At 40.1% G+C, this 22,495-nt stretch overlaps 1 protein-coding gene across 23 annotated transcripts in view; it reads left to right on the forward strand.

The window, feature by feature from the left end:
• Positions 1-22,495, forward strand: part of OMA1 (OMA1 zinc metallopeptidase) — a 279,608-nt gene that overhangs the window by 60,638 nt on the left and 196,475 nt on the right. For 14 of the 23 annotated variants that reach the window (XR_010154173.1, XR_010154325.1, XM_024354275.3 and 11 more), the window contains 1 exon segment: positions 9,058-9,512. The exons of 7 other annotated variants lie outside the window; for them this stretch is intronic. Coding sequence is in view for 14 of the 16 variants with exons in the window: in XM_024354275.3 (XP_024210043.1) it covers positions 9,058-9,267 (210 nt within the window). In the remaining 2 variants the exon portion in view is untranslated. 23 annotated transcript variants of the gene reach the window in all.

Here is a 22,495-nt window from a genome sequence, read left to right on the forward strand (position 1 = left end):
GTGCCATGGTTTTTAGCTCCATCAGGTCCTTTAAGGACTTCTCTGCATTGGTTATTCTAGTTAGTCATTTGTCTAATCTTTTTTCAAGATTTTTAACTTCTTTGCCATGGGTTCGAACTTCCTCCTTTAGCTCAGAGTAGTTTGATCGTCTGAAGCATTCTTCTCTCAACTCGTCAAAGTCATTCTCCGTCCAGCTTTGTTCTGTTGCTGGTGAGGAGCTGCGTTCGTTTGGAGGAGGAGAGGCACTCTGATTTTTAGAATTTTCAGTTTTTCTGCTCTGTTTTTTCCCCATCTTTATGGTTTTATCTACCTTTGGTCTTTGATGATGGTGACGTACAGATGGGGTTTTGGTGTGGATGTCCTTTCTGTTTGTTAGTTTTCCTTCTATCAGTCAGGATCCTCAGCTGCAGGTCTGTTGGAGTTTGCTGGAGGACCACTCCAGACCCTGTTTGCCTGGATATCAGCAGCGGAGGCTGCAGAACAGCAGATATTGGTGAACAGCCAATGTTGCTGCCTCATCATTCCTCTGGAAGTTTTGTCTCAGAGGAGTACCCGGCCGTGTGAGGTGTCAGTCTGCCCCTACTTGGGGGTGCCTCCCAGTTAGGCTACTCGGGGGTCAGGGACCCACTTGAGGAGGCAGTGTGTCTGTTCTCAGATCTCAAGCTGCATGCTGGGAGAACCACTACTCTCTTCAAAGCTGTCAGACAGGGACATTTAAGTCTGCAGAGGTTTCTGCTGCTTTTTGTTTGGCTATGCCCTGCCCCCAGAGGTGGAGTCTACACAGGCAGGCAGGCCTCCTTGAGCTGCAGTGGGCTCCACCCAGTTCGAGCTTCCCAGCTGCTTTGTTTACCTACTCAAGCCTTGGCAATGGCAGGCACCCCTCCCCCAGCCTCGCTGCCACCTTGCAGTTTGATCTCAGACTGCTGTGCTAGTAATTGTGGGCATAGGACCCTTTGAGCCAGGCGTGGGATATAATCTCCTGGTGTGCCGTTTCCTAAGACCGTCGGAAAAGCACAGTATTAGGGTGGGAGTGACCCAATTTTCCAGGTGCCGTCTGTTACCCCTTTCCTTGGCTAGGAAAGGGAATTCCCTGACCCGTTGCACTTCCTGGGTGAGGCGATGCCTTGCCCTACTTCAGCTCACGCTCGGTGCGCTGCACCGACTGTCCTGCACCCACTGGCCAACAATCCCCAGTGAGACGCACCCGGTACCTCAGTTGGAAATGCAGAAATCATTCGTCTTCTGTGTCGCTGACGCTGGGAGCTGTAGACTGGAGCTGTTCCTATTTGGCCATCTTGGCTCCACCAGGAATATATTTTCAAATACACATCTTTCATGAAAATATTGATCATAAAACTTGGACAAAAATATCTGTACATAATATAAAAATGTTATGTTCTCACTGATAAGTGGGAGCTAAGCTATGAGGATGCAAAGGCATAAGAAGTATACAGTGGAATTTGGGGGCTTGGGAAACAGTGAGAAGGTGGTGAGGGTAAAAGACTACACACTGGGGCTGGGCGCCGTGGCTCACGCCTGTAATCCCAGCACTTTTGGAGGCCGAGGCAGGAGATACCTGAGGTCAGGAGTTCAAGACCAGCCTGACCAACATGGAGAAACCCTGTCTCTACTAAAAATACAAAAATTAGCAAGACATGGTGGCTTATGCCTGTAATCCCAGCTACTCGGGAGGCTGACACAGGAGAATTGCTTGAACCCGGGAGGCAGAGGTTGCAGTGATATGAGATCGTTCCATTGCACTCCAGTGTGAGCTACAAGAGTGAAACTCCGTCTCAAAAAAAAAAGACTACACATTGGGTACAGTGTACACTGCTTGAGTGATGGGTGTACCAGAATCTCAGAAGTCACCATTTAAGAACTTTTCCACGTAACCGAACACTGCCTGTTCCCCAAAAACCTATTGAAATAATAAATAAATAAATAAAACAAAAAGTTATGGTTCCAATCATCAGAACATAGTATAGTAAAATTAATATAACAAAAATTAAAAGATGGATAACCACATGAAAATTAAAATTCCGCACATGTAAAGCAAGAGAGAAATCTATAGACAATAAGAGGATGCCTTGTAATCAATGAACTTTATAATGATGTAGTTATATTTTCATGAGTTTTTACTAAATCTATTTAAAGAAAATTTTATCAGTTTAAATGTCTATATTAGAAAAAGAAAAGAAATATAGAACTATAAATGTCTCAAATAGGGAAAATATAATTAATAAAATTAAGCAGAAATAAGCAAAATGACAGTAGTTGATTCTTTGGGAAATTTAGTCAAAGTCATAATCATTAGATTAGTTAGACAAAGAGTAAAATGTAAATAGGATCAGGAGAAGAGGTACGGTAACATGCAAGAAAACTGAAATATTTGAGAGAATGTTATTTTTAGTTAGATGATGTTAATTAATAGCTCAGGTCAAAATCAGAAGTAATTAAAGTATATGCGTGTTGAGGGGGGAGGGGAATTGCCAGAGTGGATGCAGCTAGGAGTAGAAATTATAGCTAGAACGAAGCTTCTCAAATTAATTTTAGAAAGAAGTAAGGTATAAATAAATCAAATTTAAAAAACTATTAGAACCCATAGAGTCAAAATAAATTAGCAAAGAAAAGGACGCCTAGCCCTGATGGGATTTAATTTGGAGAATTTTTTCAAAAGTTCAGAGAACAATTGCCTAGTTACTAATTAGTTCTACCTTCAAAATGTAGAAAGGTATGTTTTTAAGTTTCTGATTCATTTTACAAGCATAAATGATTTTGTTTTGACAATTTGATAAAAACAATAACTTTAAAAGAATTTATGGGCTGGGGTCATTAATTGACAATACGATATTATATTACAGTAATTATTTACTGTGAGCAAGTTATTATCCTCAAATGCATGAGCAGCATCATAAAAGAAAAGCTATTAAAACAGAAGAGGAAATTTAGGACTCATCTTCAGTTCCTCTTTCCTTCACTTCTGTATCCTATTCATGAAAAAATCTTGACTGCTTCAACAAGTACATTAAGAATCTGTGGGCTTCTCAACTTCACCACTGCTCCTTTCCTAGTAAAAGTCACCATCATCTCCTCCCAAGTTACTGCAGTCATTTCCTGTTGTCACTTTTCACCTCACGATGTAACGTTTTACCTCAACTCCTAACAACCTATTTTCAATATGTAGCCAGAGTGATCATTGTAATGTCCTTTCCTTGGTTAAAACTCTCTAGTGGCTTCTCATCTAACTTAGAATAAAAATCCAGACTCTTCCTATGTCTTCCAGGCACGTAATTTGGCCACTGCCTAGCTCTCCAACTTCACCACATGCCCCTTTCCTTAGGCTTTCCTTGGTCTAGGAAACATACAAGACCAGTGTATGTTCCCCATTAAGCTAGTGTCCTCCTTACAGCTCCTCTACTTGCTGATTTCTCTGTCTGAAACATTCTTCCCTCAGTTCTTTAGGCAAATGTCACTGTCCTGGGGAGGCTTTCTCTGATCCCATAATCTTAAATCGCTTCCCTTCCATGTACTCATTTTCCGTCCAACACACCTCACTCTTTAGTTTCTTCATGTACTTAACTAAAATTACCTTATTTGTTTATTGGCTTTTACCCTAGTGTGTAAGGCCTTTGTACACTGCTGTATCCATAGTACCTATGACAAGTTGAGATGCTTAGTGAATATTTGTTAAATGATTGCATGATGTGTAATAATAGGCAGGATAAGCAATATAATAGTGGGTGAAAAATAGAAAAATTGGCAGTAGAACTGAACAGTCCTTCCACTCCCTTATAGAAATTTAGCATGTAGGAAGGGAACGGGAGAAAGATGGTCACAGGAAATAGTAATATAAAGATAACAGTGGTCTTAGGAGTCTTCGGTTTTAATTCTGACTCAGCCATCTAACTTGGAGAAAGTTACCTAATCCAACCTTTAGTTTTCTTCATATGTGAAATCAGGATAGCAATATCTCCTAGATGTTGGATGTACATACTTGTGCATTTCTGTAGGTAAGGTTCTGCTGTCTTCTCTCCCTTGTCCCCCTCTCTTTGGCATAGACATTTTAATGATAAGTATTTTATGTCAGGCCCAAGATTTCAAAAGTGGTTCAAATTCCAATGTCAATTTAGATGTGTAAAATACCTCACGCAGTGAAAGGCACATAGAAAGTGAACAGTAGATGTTAGTTTCTTTCACTCATAGTTGTAGTCTTTAGGCTGGCTAATTCTATATTTAACTTCAAATCTTCCTCAGGATTCTCAGAACCATATATTCTTGCTATTAAAATACATTCCTGCTTTTTCTTAAACCGTAAACTCCTAAGAGTATTTTCTCTATGACATTTATCATAATGATTTATTCATAGCTGGTGTTCTATAAATGTTTGTTTAAAATTTAGCATGCGTTTGTTAAGTGCCTATTATGTGCAGTGCGTGGAGTTAAACACAGAAAACAAAGTAAAGGAAGTGGAAAGACATATTCTAGCTATATGGTAGGAAAATTTTGCTCACTTTTGAAGAGATGAAGGTATATTTAATAAGATAGATTAGAATTTATAAAAATAAAAAGACATTGGCGCCCTGAAATATATAAAATGAATATGGAAAGGAAAGGAAAAAAGAAAAAATAAGTTACCAAGACATCCAATAGAATCTTACTATGCAAAGTAGATGAAGATTTGATAGAAATATGTATGGTCATAACAGGATTCTGCTTGATAGATAGTTGGGGAGGAGAAACAGTTCACACATGAAGAAGTAGTGATAGAAAACCTGTATGAAGAACATATAGTGTTTCTAGCAATTAAAGAAACCTAGCTCAGACATCTCCAAAGTACATTTATTCAGTAAAAAATTTACTCAAGAAATATCATGTGGTGCAAAAAAGCATGAGCACAAAAAGCATGTAGAGCAAAAGCAGTAAAAACAAAACAGGTTCTAAACCCAGCTTTTCTACTTCCAGGGCAGCTTTTTTTTTTTTTTTTTTTTTTTTTTTAAGTAGTAGACTCTTTTATTTTTAGACTCTAAAGCTTCAACTTTTAGGTTGAGTAGAAGGTATAGAGATTTCCCTTATATATCTGTCCCCGCATACTCACAGCCTCCCATACCATCAAAATCCCATGCCAGAGTGATAATATTAGTTACAATTGATGAACCTATGTTGACCCATCATTATCACCCAAAGTCCATTAGGGTTCACTCTTGGTGCTGTACATTCAGTGCATTTTGACAAATGTATAATGACATGTATCCACCATTATAGCATCATGCAGAGTAGTTTCACTGCCATAAAAATACACTCTGTGCCTACTCATTCCTCCCTCCCCCTAGCCCCTGGCAACCACTGATCTTTTTACTGTCTCCATAGTTGTGCCTTTTCCAGAATATCATATAGTTGGAATCATGTAGCCTTTTCAGATTGGCTTTTTTCTCTTAGCAATATACGTTTAAGGTTCCTCATATCTTTTCATGGCTTGATAGCTAATTTCTTCTTAGATCTGAATAATATTCTTTTGTCTGGATATCCCACAGTTTATCCATTCACCTATCGAAGGAAATCTTGGTTATTTCCAAGTTTTAGCAAATAAAGCTGTTAAAAACATTTACCAAGCCAGCTTTTTGTTCCTTGCCCGGCATTTAACTTCTCTGAGACTCAGTTTCCTCATCTGTAAAATTGAGCTGATATTTTCTAAGGATTCTGAGGTTTGAAATTATGTAATTATCTAGATAAAAGTCATGAAATCTTATGTGAATAATTGTGAATAACTCAAGTATGCCTGTATTGCTGGTGACATTAAAGGTTGATAAAGCCTTTCTGGTAGAAAGCAGTTCGGTCCTATATAACAAAAAGTATAATCTACCTGTGCTTACTCTTTGATCAGATCATTCTATTTTGGGTGTTAGACTTCACATATCTCCAAATGGAGGTGAGAAAAGATTTTTTTAAAGAAAAGTTTTTATAGCAGGGTAATTTATAAAAGCCAAATAGACACAACTGTGGGAACAATTCTAATGCCCAGTAACGGAGAAATACAAAGTAAATTACATGAGGGCAGGGACCATGACTATTCTGACCAGTGTGTACCTAGCACCTTACTCACTGTGGTGTTCTAAATATTTGTTGTATTAAAAAGACTGAATAAGCGAATTTAAGGATAAGAGAAGAGTTTTTACTGAATACGCAAAGATCATAGGGGATGGCATCCTATTCCTCTCTTTGTTGCTTTGCATCTCTCATTGCCACACTCAGCTGTGCCAGTTGTTACCTGCTGGACTCCATACTCTCCTCCTTTACTGATGCCAGTGCAGTGCTTAAACATAGGCACTACACTGATATAGCAGCCATGACAGGTAAACTTCTCACTCGGGAAAGAAAATTAACATCATTGTAAAGGAGCTAATGCAAGAGTGACTGTACGTCCCAATTTTGCAGAGACAGTCATGGCTCATGCCTGATGTCTCAGTGCAAATCTCGCTAGCATCTCATTTCATTCTCAAAGGTATCCCAGTTTGGACAGTAGGTCACCATTTAGCTGAGGATCTGACTTTCTGTTTACTTAAGTGCTGTAAGTGCTATAGTTGGGAAACATTTTCTTGTTGTGTCAATTCAGTTTACTTAAACATTTACTTAACACTCAGTAGATATAAGGAAATCTTAAATCTGCTGTGAAATACAAAGAAAAATAAGACAAGGCCACTGCCACTGAAGAATTTCACGTTAAGTAATGTTTTTTCAACTCTCCAGCTTACCTTGATAACTCAGAGCCTAATCAGAGCTAGAAGTGCTCCTAGACCCAAGCTTCTGCCCTGACCCCATTCACTTAGAGAACGTCTATCTGGCTCGCATCTGACTACAAGTCCCTCTCTGCTGTGGGACTCAATGAAATGTTAGCATACAAGAACCTGTGCCCCTACCACACCCCACTCAGGGTATCTGGAATAATGGAATTCCTTGCCCAGACATGTTTGAGCCTGCTTTCAGGGCCCATCTGGACCTCTTCCTTGAACACATACACACAAGGCCCTTTACAGTGCCAGATAAGCTAGGGCTGGGAGAGGGGGCAGATGGCAGGCTAGTGGCAAGAGCTACACAGTAAGCTCCCTGCAATCTTACATGTTCTGAAATTCAAGAATTCTAATTTTGTACCTGGACTTCCAGGTAATTTCGAATGTGTATTCTTCAAAGTAGGAGAATAGAACAGATTTTAAGTAGTAGTGTATTAGCTTGACTTACTGCTTTTAGGTGTTTAGAGACATGGTATCTGGGCCTCCATTTTCATTCTTTCCATGGACCCCACAAATATTAGAGGCAGGCTGTTTAGAGTAAAACTTAAAATCCTTAGCATGACCTGTGAGGTCCTACATAATCTGCTCCTGCCCTCCACCCTGCTCCACTCGGCTGTACCTGCTTCTTCACTGTTCCAAAAACACCCCAGGCACACTCCCATCTCCCTTGTACTCACAGCTCCCTCTTGGAATGGTTTTTCCCTAGGTTGCCACATGGTCTCTTTCCTCATGTCCTTCAGGTCTGTCCCCCTCTTGACCCCCAAAGTCATTATCCTATCAGTGAGGCCTTGCCTGGATAGTCTTTCTAAGATTTTACCAGTCCCTCAAACACTGTCTCCTTTACTGCCTTATTTACTTCCCTTAAGACACATCAGTATCAGAAAGCCAGAAGTCGTAAAAAACTGAATTAGCTTTTTCCCCTAAGTGTCTTTCTTTTAAAACTCCAAAATATTAAGACCATTTATCCTTAAAAATTATTTTGGTTCTTATATCTTAAAATTATCCATATACCCACTTTGAAGAGTTAAATAGTTAGTTCTAAGGCTAGTTACTTAAATCAGCAGCCAGTCCGTCGACCCTGCCATCAGTTTCAGGGGTAACTATTTCCAATTCTATTGGACGATTCTTTTAGTATTTCCCATTTTGTCTAAATAACATGCTTATGTTGCTATGTTCTAACTTCAATTTTGGGCCTTAATTATTTTCCACCTTACAGGATGAGATGTAAGCCCTCTCTTTCCAGTGTCACACCCTGTGCATGTGCACACACATGCAGCTCTCCCCTTCTCAGTATGATGAAGTTGTACTTTTTGGTTTCATCAAGATTTGGTATTTTAAACTGTAAGCACTAGTCATAGCTGAGCCCCATAGTACACTGTGATTACTTTTCCTTCCTTTGCAATGTTTTATTTTTCCTGGAGTTAAAAATTGTCATGATTTTGATTTGTTTACTTTTCTAAGTATATTAGTCCATTCTCATGCTGCTAATGAAACATACCTGAGACTAGGTAATTTATGAAGGAAAGAGGTTTAATTGACTTACAGTTCCATATGGCTGGGGATGGCCTCACAATCGTGGTGGAAGGCGAATGAGGAGAAAAGTCATGTCTTACATGGCGGCAGTCAAGAGAGCATATGCAGGGGGAACTGCCCTTTATAAAACCATCAGATCTCATGAGACTTAATCACTATCATGAGAACAGCATGGGAAACACCCGCCTCCATGATTCAGTTACCTCCCATGACATGTGGGAATTATGGGAACTGCAATTCAAGATGAGATTTGGGTGGAGACATATCCAAACCATATCACTAGGTTATTATCATCAATTTTACCCAAGACTGTATCAGTTATATATATCTTTTTTCAGTATATTCAGTCATCTATGTTCTGCAGTTTTTCTTGAAAAAAATCTCTCATAGAGCCTTTTTAAATCTGAATGATTCTCCAGTCTGCTAGAGTTTAACTGAAACCATAGATGTATCTCTAAGATTTTTTTACCCTCAAAACAGCATTAGGGCAGTTGTTACAGATTATTAATACTATTGTTGTTGTTTTTAAAATAATACTGTTTGACCAAATCATGAAAACAACTGTTCACTGTAGATTTTTCAGTGGTTCTCTTTTATGTGTTATAATCAAGATACCTTTTATTAAAAAAATACAGAATGCATTCTTTGTTTTACGTGGAGCATATTAGGGATTACTGAAACAATCTGAATACATTGATGTATATATATAGTATTTTTTTATTTTATTATTTCTTTATAGGCTCTCAAAATTAGAGAGATGTGTAATTGTCCACCACTGTCTAATCCAGACCCTCGATTACTATTCAAACTCAGCATGAAGCATTTTCTTGAAGAATCAGAGAAAGAAGACCTAAATATCACGAAGAAACAGAAAATGGATACTCTTCCTATTCAAAAACAGGAGCAAATACCATTAACATACATAGTTGAGAAAAGAACTGGCAGTTGAATTAAAATTTATGAGACACAAGATATATGAAGAATGTTGCAGTCCTTATCATTTTATGTTACTTTTTAAAAAATGATGTTTGAAGTGAAAAAAAAAGGATATTCAGGGTCAAATCATGTACATTACAGATATTATCTAAATTCTTCTAGAATTTATTTTTCATGAAATATTGATGTATTTTAATCTATGTTAAAATATCTTCAATGAGGAAAATGTCACAGAATAAATTTATATTACACATTTTACTCTGTCTTCTACTTGCTTTTGATTTAGAAGGCAGACCCCTAGTGGATGAGAAATGAGCCCATACAGTAGTTTTTATTGTAGAGAATGTTTCAACTGAGCCTAAACTGGATTTCTAAGTGTGGGTCGTTATGATGAAGTGGGAAACAGTCTGAAGGTATCTGTTTGCAGGAAATAGTTTGCATTGGGGTGGGATTATGTGGAAAAGGGGGCCTCAGGATAGAGAATTTCCTTGTCTTCACCTGTGGATGACTGGAGAAAAATGCTACTGGCAGAAGCCATTTTCATAGGGAGGCAAAAGAAGTACAGTTTGTGGTTCAGATGACAAAGCAAGAAACAGAATTGGGGGAGAGGGCATTTCCACAGAGACACAGCGTGTTCCTGGTGCACTGAAGTCTTAACAGAAGGTTATGTCATTTGGTTGCTCCATGAGATTACCATTTGGGAATCTCGCGTTCCCAGAGAAGAAAAAGAGGCAAAGGCAAGGCACTGTCCCTCAAAAGAGGCTGAGGCAAGGCACTGTCCCCAAGTTGACCTTCCTGAGCAGCAGATATCAACAAGACGGCTGGAGGAAAACAACAAGAGAAGCAGCACAAGACACACCCCCAGTGGTGCCCAGAAATTGCTGCATTATGTAAATGTGGAAATACGAGTTATTTAATATTTGTATTCCCAAACTAGTGAAGTCTAGTGATGCTTAGGTTATATTTCTAAGAAGGGCATTTTTCTTGAAATACATTATATTAAATAAATATTTTCTTAGAGAATTAAAGAGGAAAGGGACTACTTTGTATTGTGAATCTACTATGAACTGGGCCCTGTATTTATCTTTATTCCATAACCCTACTAGGTTTTATTATTCTCACTTTACAATGACAAATAGGCTTCAAGAAGTTACATAATATATCCAATGTCTCTCACCTAGATAGAACAAAGCTGAGTCTATCTGACTACAAATCTGTCCATTTTTTTACAACTCTCGGATATCTAAGACTAAGCTATCAAGACAAGGAACAAAGTATTCTCAGTTGTTCATTAGCTTCCCCACATATGGCTTCAATATAAGTAAAAATCTCGTCATTATGAAATCAGGGACCACTTGTGTTTTCTGTAGGTTGATTTTATAGGTTCTTCTCTCAGACCCTTCTATCAAAATTGACATGAAAAGCGTAGATGAGGCAGTGTAGGAGAGTAGAACCTCTCCCCCTGCCTGTGAAAGCCTGTGAAATCTCATTTGGGATGTGTCCTGACATTATTAAATCTTCTTAGACAAAATATCTAGTTGTTAAGAAGACAAGTTCAGTGGCTGTTTATGTTTCTCAGGGATTATTATACATTACTTGTAAGGAATTTCCTGATCTGCACACGAGACAACATTGGTCGTGAAGAGGTTCACGTTAACTATTCTCCATATAATCATTTTTTACACTCCTTGTGATTGGAGTATTGTAAAAGGCACTCCATAAGATATAAAGACACTTGGAGAATGTCACCTAAAGGTAAACAGTAAAACACAGCATTAGATTTTCCTGCAGATTTCCTAGGAAAATAATGTAGCAAAGGCCTACTTTTTCTTCCATTCCCATTGTCACTTCTAATTGTGTTGTTCATACTTGCTAGAAACATATATAAGTTGACACCATGTCAGAAAGAGCAGAGATAATATCTTTATAGTATATGAAAAATTTTTTTTAACCAGTGGAATTAAATGTAAAAGAAATGTTACAGTTCAGCTCATTGCTTTAGAAGAAATTAAATAGCAGTTGAAATACAAGATGTATATATATACTTTAAATTTTATATGGAAATAAGCTGTATTTTCTACACTTAGTTGCAGAACTACTTTGTTCCTGTCAATACTTTTCATGTGCCTATAGGATTTAGATGATAGGCTGGTTAACTTAGTTGTTAGGAGCATGATGCTAATAAATCCAAGGCACAAACTCAACCCGATCTTTTCTATAATTCAGATCGGGTGAGACTATCCTCTAAAACTAAAGGACAGTGTGTATATTTACTGTTATATACTTATAATGCTTTGCACATTATAGGCATTCAATTAACATTGACACTGTACAATAATTATCTGTTCAAAGGATTGAAAAAAAGGAGAAACAATCATACTCTGTAAAATCTGCTTCTGTAGTTGTGGAACCCTGGACAAGTCATGCAAACTCTCTAACCCTCATTTCTTAATTGTAAAATGGAGACAAAAAAAATCCTCCTAGGTTGACCAATGACCAAGTGAAATGATATACTTAAAGCATTTAACACAAAGTCTAGAGCTGCAAATGTAATAAAAATTGTTACCATATACTGAATGCATACTTTGTACTATTAGTCCATTTTCACACTGCTATAAAGACATACCCGAGACTGGGTAATTTATAAAGAAAAGGGATTTAATTGACTTACAGTTCCACATGGCTGGGGAGGCTTCAGGAATCTCACAATCATGGCGGAAGGGTAAGAGGCACGTCTCACGTGGTGGCAGGCGAGAGAGTGAGTAAGAGCAGGGAAAACTGCCCCATAAAACCATCAGATATGGTGAGAAGTCACTCACTATCAGGAGAACAGCATGGAGGAAACTGCCCCCATGATTCAATCACTTACCTTTCTTGACACATGGGGATTACAATTTGAAATAAGATTTGGATGGGGACACAGAGTCAAACCATATCATCTATGTGTGGTGCTAAGCATTTTTCAAGCACTGTTGAACCCCACAGTGACCCTATTTATGGTAGGCATTCTATTCTACTGTGCCCTATTATAGATCACGGAACTGAAGTTTAGAGGGGTAATGGAAGTTACTCAAGGTTACATGGTGTATTTCTTAAGGTTTTTTTACTTGTAAGAACAGAGGAACCAACACAAACCCAGCCAAGAAAATTTGTTGCCTCAAACTGACAGAAAAGCCCAGAAGTATGCTGCTTCAGGCACAGTTTAATCCAGGGGATCATGATATTATCAGAGCAAGGGCTCTTTTTTCTTTGCAATCTTTCTCACCTGTTCCTTGGTGATATCCAGATGGCTGCCAGTAGCTCCCGGGGTTGCATGCTTTCACATCCAGCTGGATGTGTGACTGACTCACACCACAACTATTGAAACAAAGCCTTTAACACTCTAACTGCACCCTTGAAGCAATCGCCATGGCAGGGGATGGCATTATCTTGATTGGCTTGGACCTATCAGGATCCAACATTCAAGCTGAGGATGGGTATGAGTCAACACCACCCAAACAGAATGGCTACTGCGTGTTAGGAGAGATGCAACCACGGGGCTTATGAAGTAAGTGGCAGAACTAGAATTAAAACCTAATGTTTATCCTTTCAGCAGGCAAAGAAACAAGATGATTTCTTGACAATTTTATCTGAAATGACATTTAATCTGATAAAAAAGTAGCTTAAATTTTATATTGATATGATAGCAAATTTTCATTAGCATATTTGCTTTACCGTTTACAAGGTTTTTTTGTTTTGTTTTGTCTTGTTTTGTACTGAATTATATCCTCAAAACCAGCCTATGAGATTGGAAGGACAAATGGCATCATTTACTCGTAGGGGAGAAAACTAAAGCTTGGAGAATTAGGCAAGTGGTCCAAGTATGCATTCAAGTAAATGGCTGAACTGGGATTGGAACTAAAGAATTCACTGATTTGTAATCCAGTGTTCTTTCGGCAATACTGCAGTCTTTGGAAAGGGAGCTGTTACCTCCACTTACCCGGAGACCGAAGCTCAAAAATATTAGTCAATGTGTGTCCAGCAGTACTCACCTCTCAATGGCAGAACTGGTTCAAACCCTCCCATCTTCTGACTCCAAAGTCCGTCCTCTTCCTCCATGTACTGCCACTTACATGAACAAATCTCATATAGGAAGTGAGGATGAAAAATGTCCATTTCCCTTCACCCTTCACTTGTGAACAGCAGGGCCAACACCTTTTCCCTTATTTAAAAGCCCCCATTTTAATAGTCTATGACAGATGGTAAAAATATCCATTTTAAGCATATGTATACATGTGAGGGATGAAATTTCTGTTAATCACCTCATAACATGTTTTTGTGAGAGCCAGAGAATTCTTTAATCTGTAGTGAGATGAGATAAATCTCCCACTTCATCACTGGGAAGAAAACTCTGTCAGTGTTCTACCCATGTACACTTTGCCCCCTAACTTCCATCAGAAAAGTTAGGCCAGTGGCTCGCTCCCAGCCTCTGAATCACCCAGGCCTCCTTTTACATTACCTGGCTCTGTGTGCAAGGGGTTTTACACCACTAAGTTCTGTCTTGAAGGGTTAGTGTGTCTAGACTCATGCCCAGGTGTTCTCACCACACTGGCTGTTTAGGAGACTGCAGAGCATGGGGCATAAGTCACAGTGCAGCTCTGTTTCCAGGTCTTAGGATGTCTCTGATATCATCAAAGACCAAGCAGGACCTTTGATCATCATGTGATCTCTGGTGTAACCAAAGTTCCAGCCAAAAGAAAAAAAAAATTGTTGTTTTAATTAGTTTGAGTACCTAATTATGTGAGAGAAAATATAAAATTTTTAGTTAAGCTCTTTGAAATATTAAGCATAGGTGACAGGTTCCTAATACCATCTTCATAGACCACAAGAGGCCCGGGACCTTGTCCTGGGCAGCATTGGTCTAAAATCAGATTTGTTTTTTTCTTCCTTCAGAATATTAAAGTTAACGTGTTAATTTTGACCAATATATTAAAGTATAATCATATTTTCATAGGTTAGAAATGGTGGATGTTCTACTTAAGGATTCTGTTATTCTATACTTAAGGTTGTATTTTTTTAAGTAACTATTGCTTTTGCACAGAAATACTGAGTTTAGTTTTTTCCAAATTATTCCTTTCTGATGTTATGGTAGCCTTGAAAGTATTAAGGGGAACATCACTAGTCTGATTTATTTATTTGGGAAAATAGGATAGTAATATTTGCCCTGCCCAATTCCCAGAATTATTATGGGTTTAAATATAGTAACGTGTATATGCTTTACTGAACATCCCAAGTGCTGCATTGTGCTGATTCTTGTTAATATATTCTAACATGTCTTCATCTGGGCTGTGAGATTATTAGTTAAGAGAGGTCACTTCCAAAAGTTTAGCTCTGATCTGCTACAACTCAGAAGTGATGATGATGTCTTCCTACCTGAGTGTGAGAAGAAAGGAAACTTTTATTGGTGGCACGTTTTGTTTTAGTCTGATTCGTGTGTGTGTGTGTGTGTGTGTGTGTGTGTGTGTAATTAACCTAATTCAGCCAGGCACAGTGGCTCATTCCTGTAATCCCAACACTTTGGGAGGCTGAGGCAGGCGTATCACTTGAGGTCAGGAGTTTCAGACCAGCCTGGCCAACATGGTGAAACCTTGTCTCTACTAAAAATACAAAAATTAGCCAGATGTGGTTGTGGTGGCGGGTGCCTGTAATTCCAGTTACTCGGGAGGCTGAGACAGGAGTATCGCTTGAGCCCAGGAGGCAGAGGTTACAGTGAGCCGAGATCGTGCCACTGCACTCCAGCCTGAGTGACAGAGCAAGACTCAGTCTCAATACTACTACTAATAATAATTAATCTAATTCTATTAATCCATTACGGCTCTTGTCTGGGGAGTGCTCCTGATTTCCATCAATTTCTACATTCTAATGTTTAAATCTGGAGAAATAAGGCCAGTCTTTTCCTGGAATCACCAATCCATTCGCCAGATGATGGGCTGGGAAAATGGGAATTAGTATTTGTTGAGCCCTATTAAGGCAAGATTCTTCTCCTTTTAATCTTCACAGCAACCCTGTGAGGCATGTTTTATTCTCCTAATTTACAGATAAGAAAATGAGGGTTCACAGGACTGTGTAACTTTACCGAGGTCACACAGTAATCCAGGAGTTCAGCTAGGTCTGTGAGACTCAAAGGCTTTCACTGTCTTTAATATGATTCCCTTCACACACAAGAAATGAAAACAATTGGTAGGGCAACAATTATTTGGGATCTTTGCTTTGTTTGAATGCCTAGAGCATTTCTCCTGATCCATAGTCCCTGAAACTTCCCATGGTCTCATCTCTCAACACCAGCTCCCTTTGCAATGAGCCAATCAGCTAACTAAAAGGTATTCATGAAAAAGGCCCAGCAGCCTCAGGAACATACAGTTGACCCTTGGCAACACAGGGGTTAGGGTACTTTTTGGACCCTAATAGGTACCCAAAGTCACATGGGCCACCAGCTTTGACCTGAGCTTATCACAATGAACCAACTCCTTCTCTCAGGGGAACTATTAGGTTGGTGCAAAAGTAATTGCTTTTTTTTTTTTCATTACTTTTAAATGGCAAATTTTAAAAGGCAATTACTTTTGCACAAACCTATAGTTTAGGAAACCACTGAAGATTCAAGGTCAGAAGATCTGAGTTCACATCCTGCCTTCCTTACCAGCTGTGAGATCCAGCAAGTAACTAAGCCTCTCGAAAGCTCAGTTTATCCTCACCTGTATGTTGTGGCCATGCAAAGAGCTCTATTACTGCACCTATCCCATTGTGCTGCAAGCTGGCTATTGGCCTGAAAGCTCCTTGAGGGCAGGAGCTCTGGCATCCTCATCTTTTTCATCCACACTCCACAGGAATGCTTGATGCTTTATTGGTGATTCCTAGGCTCTGGATTGGGAATGACCCTAATAGCCACCATGAAGTAGAAGTTTGACTCGGAAATCAAAGTCCAGGCATAAAGTGATATTTACGTGCATGTGACAGCTTGTCCGGGAAGAGAAGTTTATTGAACAGCCAGAACAGATTGCAGAGTTAATGCTCAACAGCTTCATCCAGAACACAGAAATCTGTTGGAGTTGAAATGTGAAGGAAACGCAGGCTAGGAAGACACACCAGTCTTGGGAAGTGTGCTTGGCGGTGCTCAGACTTTCTCTGCAGAGCGTTCTTGGGTCAGACTGTTCTGGAGATGGGGTCATTAGGGCTTGGTAAGATCAAGTCCCTAACAATAAGAGCAGTAACAAGAGCAATAATAATGGCTAGCATTCATTATTGAGACCTCTTACAAACCAAGCTCTGAAAGCACTTGACATGCAGTAGCTTGCTTGACTCCCACAACAATTCTATGAGGCAGATAAAATTGTCCCATGTTATTTATGAATGAGGAAATTGAGCCCAGAGAGTCTGAGTGACTTGACTCAGACCTCCCAGGTAAGACTTACCTTGGCCTTGCAAGCTCTTGGGTCTCAGATGAAATACTATTTGGAAGCATTAAGCATTGGGAGGTTGGCTCTGGCTGGTTGGATGGTTTGTAAAGCATGACAATACAGTGTGGTGCGGGGAAATGTCGTTTAAATTACTTTGTTTTCCTGGGACCACTTCCTCTCTTAACAAATCTTCGATAACACCTGCCCATAGAGCACCCTGAGAAGGCAGTGGGTTTATGCCTTTAGGGGCCTGGCACATGGTGAGTGGCCACTGCTGGCTGCTCCTCTTTCCCTCTCGCTTTGTGGTGTATGCTCCACCTACTTCCACACGTGATTTATAAAGGAAAATTTTGGAGCCAAAGCCTGAGAGCAGATTCACTTCTTTCCAGGACTCCATTTATTTCAGAGATTCTTTTGTAAGGCAGAGAACTTCAAGAGACAAGTGTAAGAAGGGGTTTTCATCGGTCTTTTGTTTTCTACTCAAGATAGCTTTAAGTAATAACCAGCCATTACCCACCTTGGATTTTCTGTCCTCTACTGGTGAGGTCTCTTTCTTTGAACTATTTCAAATGTCCCAGCAGAGCTGGGGAGGCCCCCTCCCCACATCCCCACTGACCTAAGAAGAACAGATAGAGCACCCATGGTCAAGCTCAGGGGCCACAATTGGTCACTGACTAACTTGAAGGGAAACGCTTCTCCCTCTTTTACCCATGATGTTGAAAAGAGGTTGATTCAGGCTGTTTCTAAGCAAGACTTATGAAAAGTGCCAATGACAAAAATAAAACAAAATTAAAACTATGAAGTTATATCAGGACCAAATATACCAAGGACAAGGGGAGGCCACATCTCAGATGAAATAGTGAAGACAGATGAGGAAGAACTATTTTACTCCTATTCAGGACTGAGGCTAACAGTCACACCTCCATAGGGTACATTCCCTAGAGTAACATGTGAGTAGCACTCCATGGGATTAGGCAATAAGATAGCCCTACCTAGGGTGCCTTTTTCTTCCAAGGAGCATGACTATCAAGGTAGGGCATAATTGAAGGTGAACAGAAGTCCTAAGTGGGAAAAGAGATGATCAGAGGGACCCTGGTTACTTTTTATGAAAGTTTATCATAATAGTAGGCAATAGTAATACTTAACATTTATGAAGCAGAAGGTGTTGGGAACTCTACTAAACACTTCGCATATATTATCCAATTTTGCACTCACTATAATGCTGTTGTTGCCCAGCTGTATTAGTCTGTTCTTGAATTGCTAAAATAAATACCTGAGACTAATTTCTAAAGAAAACAGATTTAATTGGCTCATGGTTCTGCAGGCTGTACAGGAAGCATGGTGGCATCAGCTTCTGGGAAGGCCTCAGGGAACTTAAAATCATGGCAGAAGTGCAAAGGGGAGCAAAGCACCTCAGATGGCGGGAGCAGGAGGGGTGGGGAGGTGCTACACACTTTTAAAACAACCAGATCTTGTGATCACTCACTCACTCACTATCACGAGAACAGCACAGAGGGGATAGTGCTAAACCACTCATCAGAACCTGCCCCATGATCCAATCACCTCTCACTGGGCCCCACCTCCAAAAAGGGGATTGGGGATTACATACAATTCGACATGAGATTTGGATGGGGACACAGATCCAAACCATATCACCAGCCAACAGCCACTTTTCCTCTTCTTTTTCTGCAAACCTTCATTTTGTTTAGGTGGCAGTATTCCCTGCCCGAGACATCATGAATGTCTAAGTCAATTATGTAATGCTATTCACCTAAGCCAGGGCCAGGTCTGGGAACAGGTGTGTAACTAGATCTAATGAAAAAGAAAGAGAACAAAGTCAAGTACTTTCCAAGGATAGTGAATATTTTCCTCCCTGAGAAGAGAGAGGCCACAGAAAAGTCTGTTTTGCTTGTTTGTTTTTACCTATGTCTTTTATCCCTGCCTTCCAAGTGTTGTGTCAAGATATCATGGCCCAGGAAATCCTGGGGATACCAACATAGGACCTCAGAACTCCAGTGGCACTGGGTTGCTGGGACAATGCTGGCACTGTCTGCCTCAAAACTTTTTGTGAAGTGAGATATTAAATGTCTTTATTATTTATGCCACCATTTATTGGGTATTCTCTTACTTGCACCTAAAAGTATTCCTACTGATAAAATAGTATTGGTTCCATTTTATAATTGAGAAAACCAAGACTTAAAAAAATTAAATCCCTTCCCCTCTGTCACACAGCTCGTAAGTGGGAAGGCCTAATAAGCTTTTGCTGCTACGATTCTGCCTGGATCCAAGTCTACAGTCCAGGGGAATTACATTCCAGGGGCAGTAGGTTCGCTCAATCAAATAAGAAGAGCTCTTGACACTGGGCAGCCGAGTAGGGAGCTCTCAGTCATAGGAGATGCTCAAGCAAAGATAAGACAGCTATTCATGAAGGTCGCTGGAAGGAGAGCCAGGCTTTAAGTAGACAGGAGTCAGGAAGACGGACTGCGTGCGAGATGCAAATATATGATAAACATGTTCTGGAATAGAACCGCATGGGCCCAAACAATAGGCAAAAAAGAAACTGCAGTCTTCGCTAACCAGGTTTCCAGTTTGGTGATGAGACAGTGCTTCAGACATCTGTGCTCCAGGAATGGGTTTGACAGTGCTGCTCCTGGACCATTGAGGGTGATGACATGGTGAAGGATAAGGATCAGGCCTGGATCTGCATGAAAAGTCCCAGCTCTGGCTAGGTGCGGTGGCTCATGCCTATAATTTCAGCACTTTGGGAGGCCAAGGCGGGCGGATCACTTGAGGTTAGGAGTTCAAGACCAGCCTGGGAAACATGGCAAAACCCCATCTCTACTAAAACTGCAAAAATTAGCTGGGTGTGGTGCTGCAGACCTGTAATCCCACCTGCAATCCCACCTGCTTGGGAGGCTGAGGCACAAGAATCGCTTGAACCTGTGAGGCAGAGGTTGCAGTGAGCCGAGACTGCACCACTGCACTCCAACCTGGGTGACAGAGTGAGACTCCATCTCAAAAATAAATAAATAAATAAAATTAAAAATAAAAATAAATAAATAAATAAAGAGAAAGTCCCAGCTTTGCTGTTTCGTAGCTGCCAACCTCAAATTCCCTCTTTGTCAAATGGGAAGAATGGCCTCAGTGTACTTCCTGGGGCTGCTGTGAAGAGTAAATGAGATGATTGTACACTTCTACAAACGTTTATTGAAGGCCTACTATATGCCTAGCCTTATATCAAGTCCTGATGTCTGTGGAAGCTGAAAGAATTCCACAAATTTAAAATATTAAGTATTATTATTTATTTTTAAAAGTTCTCTAAGTCCTCCCTTCCTCCTACCTCACCAAGGAACTCCATCCATCTATTTTGAAATAAATTGAGCTCTTACCCAGGAAAATAGAAGAAATGGCTCTGGCAGAGAGAGTTTCCAGCAAGACAAATCCCCAATGGCTTCTCCCTGCCACCGCTCAATAATGGTGTTTGCTATAAATCAGAGAGCTTCTTTATCAAGTGCCTTGTAAGCGCTTGGGACTGATTTAGCCCTAGAGTGAGATTAATCACAAATTGCTGCTTTAGAAAGAGTGATGGGTGTGAATTAGAAGGTTCAGTGGAGATCATTCTGATTCACCCCGATTGCTATAGATAGCTGGAGTTTACAGAACTAAGGCCCTAAGTTTTTTAACATTACTCAGTTTGAGAAAAATTACTACATCTAAGAAAAGATTTCTTTTCCCCTAATAATGTCGTAGTGGGATAGGGAAGGAACTAATGTTTTTTTTTTTTAAAGCACCTACTGTTGGTGCCAGACTCTATGCTTACATCATGTTTTTTAATCCCTATAACAACTGCATGAGATAGGTCTGGTTATCCTCATTTTTCAGATAACAAAAGTGAGACCTACATCAGTGAAAGACTTATACAATGTTATGCAATGCCCAAATGGCTGAGATGAGAATAAAATGCAGGTCTGTGTGATTCCAAAGCCTTACCATGGAGCCTCTTGGATCACTGATGGCAGATTCCTGGCAGCAGAGCTCAACATAGATACCAAAAATAAATGAAAGTGGCTTGCTGTGACTGCTGGCCAGCAATGATGCCTGAGACAGTCCCTTAGGGCCCAGCTTTAATGACCCTGTCCTGTGATAACCTTCTCTAACATCTCACTTTTCTTTTCATAAGACGGAGGATGAATGAATGAAAGAAGGTCTGCCAGGAAGAATGTTTCTGCTTCCTCTCTGCTCATATACAGTGTAGCGGCCATGGAGGGGGTACCACTCAGATCACTCTTCAAGTGAGTCCTCTGTGGCATGCATGACTGACAAATGCTCCACTTGTCACACCTTCAGGCCCATGGTAACTGAATATAGCAGGGGCACTAGAGCTGGGCTGTTCCTGCTGCACATGAGATGGTGTCATGGATGACTATTGCATGAGGACTCCCTGTTGACCTGGCCAAAACTTTCTTAGAACTGCACTGTAGTCACAGCTCTTCCTACTTCCTCCTCCTTCTTTCCCACTCTCCTTTCTCGCACTTCAGACCCACATCATGGTCTGAAGGCTCTCTCTGCCTCCTCCTGATCCTCTCCTTTGTCATGCACCAGAGCTTCTCCAATACATCTCATGCACAGCTAATCCCATCTTGGTGTCTACTTCCTGAAGAATGCTAATGCAAAGACACAGTGACTCTGTTTTTCAACCCACACGTCTCTCACCTGGGAAACAGATCAATTCTATGATATCATCATGCAATGGAATACTATAGGGCAGTCAAAATGGACGAATTAGAGATATAGGCATCAACATGCATACATCTCAAAAACATAATGTTGAGCAAAAATAAAAATGTTGCAGAGTGATACATACAGTATGTAACATTTATACATAGTTTTAAAACTTGTGAAACAATGTCATATATAATTTGTAGATGAGTACATATGTGACAAAAGCATAAAAACACACTAAGGGCCGGGTGCGGTGGCTCACGCCTGTAATCCCAGCACTTTGGGAGGCCAAGGTGGGTGGATCACGAGGTTAAGAGATTGAGACCATCCTGGCCAACATGGTGAAACCCCGTCTCTACTAAAAATCAGCTGAATGTGGTGGCACATGCCTGCAGTACCAGCTACTTGGGAGGCTAAGGCAGAAGAATCACTTGAACCCGGGAGGCAGAGGTTGCAGTGAGCTGAGATCACGCCATTGCACTCCAGCCTGAGCACAGAGAGAGACTCCATCTCAAAACAAACAAACAAACAAACAAACAAAAAAACCAAAAACATGCTAATGAAAGATAAACCCAAATTCAGGAGAGAGGTTACCACTGGGGAGAAAAAGAAAAATGCAAACAGGTTTTGTATTTTACGCTGCGTGGTTGGTACACAGTTGTTCATTATACCTATGCTTTTTATATGCCTGAAGTATTTCATAATAAAAAATTAAAACATATTAAATCATGCCCAACAAATTGTTTCTAGTGAAAAATAATAAAATAATTTGAAATTGGCTATGTTTTGGGAAATTTCGGATATATGTTGTCACATGCCAGCAGTTGAGTCTTAGTCTATTGTGGCTTTTACTGCACCGAGTAGCAATTATTTATTTTTATGTTTGTTTCTATTCTCTTTCTCTCCCCAACCCTCACTGGACCACAAGCTCTAAGAAAGAAGACTCTCATCTCCTCATTTCTTAATCCCCAGTGGCTATGACAGTAGCAAGGGAGCAATATGTGTTTATTATGTTTTTAATAATCAGGAGAAGAGAAAACGGGGACTGGGGAGAGAGATGGCAGGTAGTGCAGACGGCAAAGCCTA

The sequence above is a fragment of the Pan troglodytes genome, chromosome 1 (assembly GCF_028858775.2).
Source record: "Pan troglodytes isolate AG18354 chromosome 1, NHGRI_mPanTro3-v2.0_pri, whole genome shotgun sequence".
Classification (NCBI taxonomy): Eukaryota; Metazoa; Chordata; class Mammalia; order Primates; family Hominidae; genus Pan; species Pan troglodytes.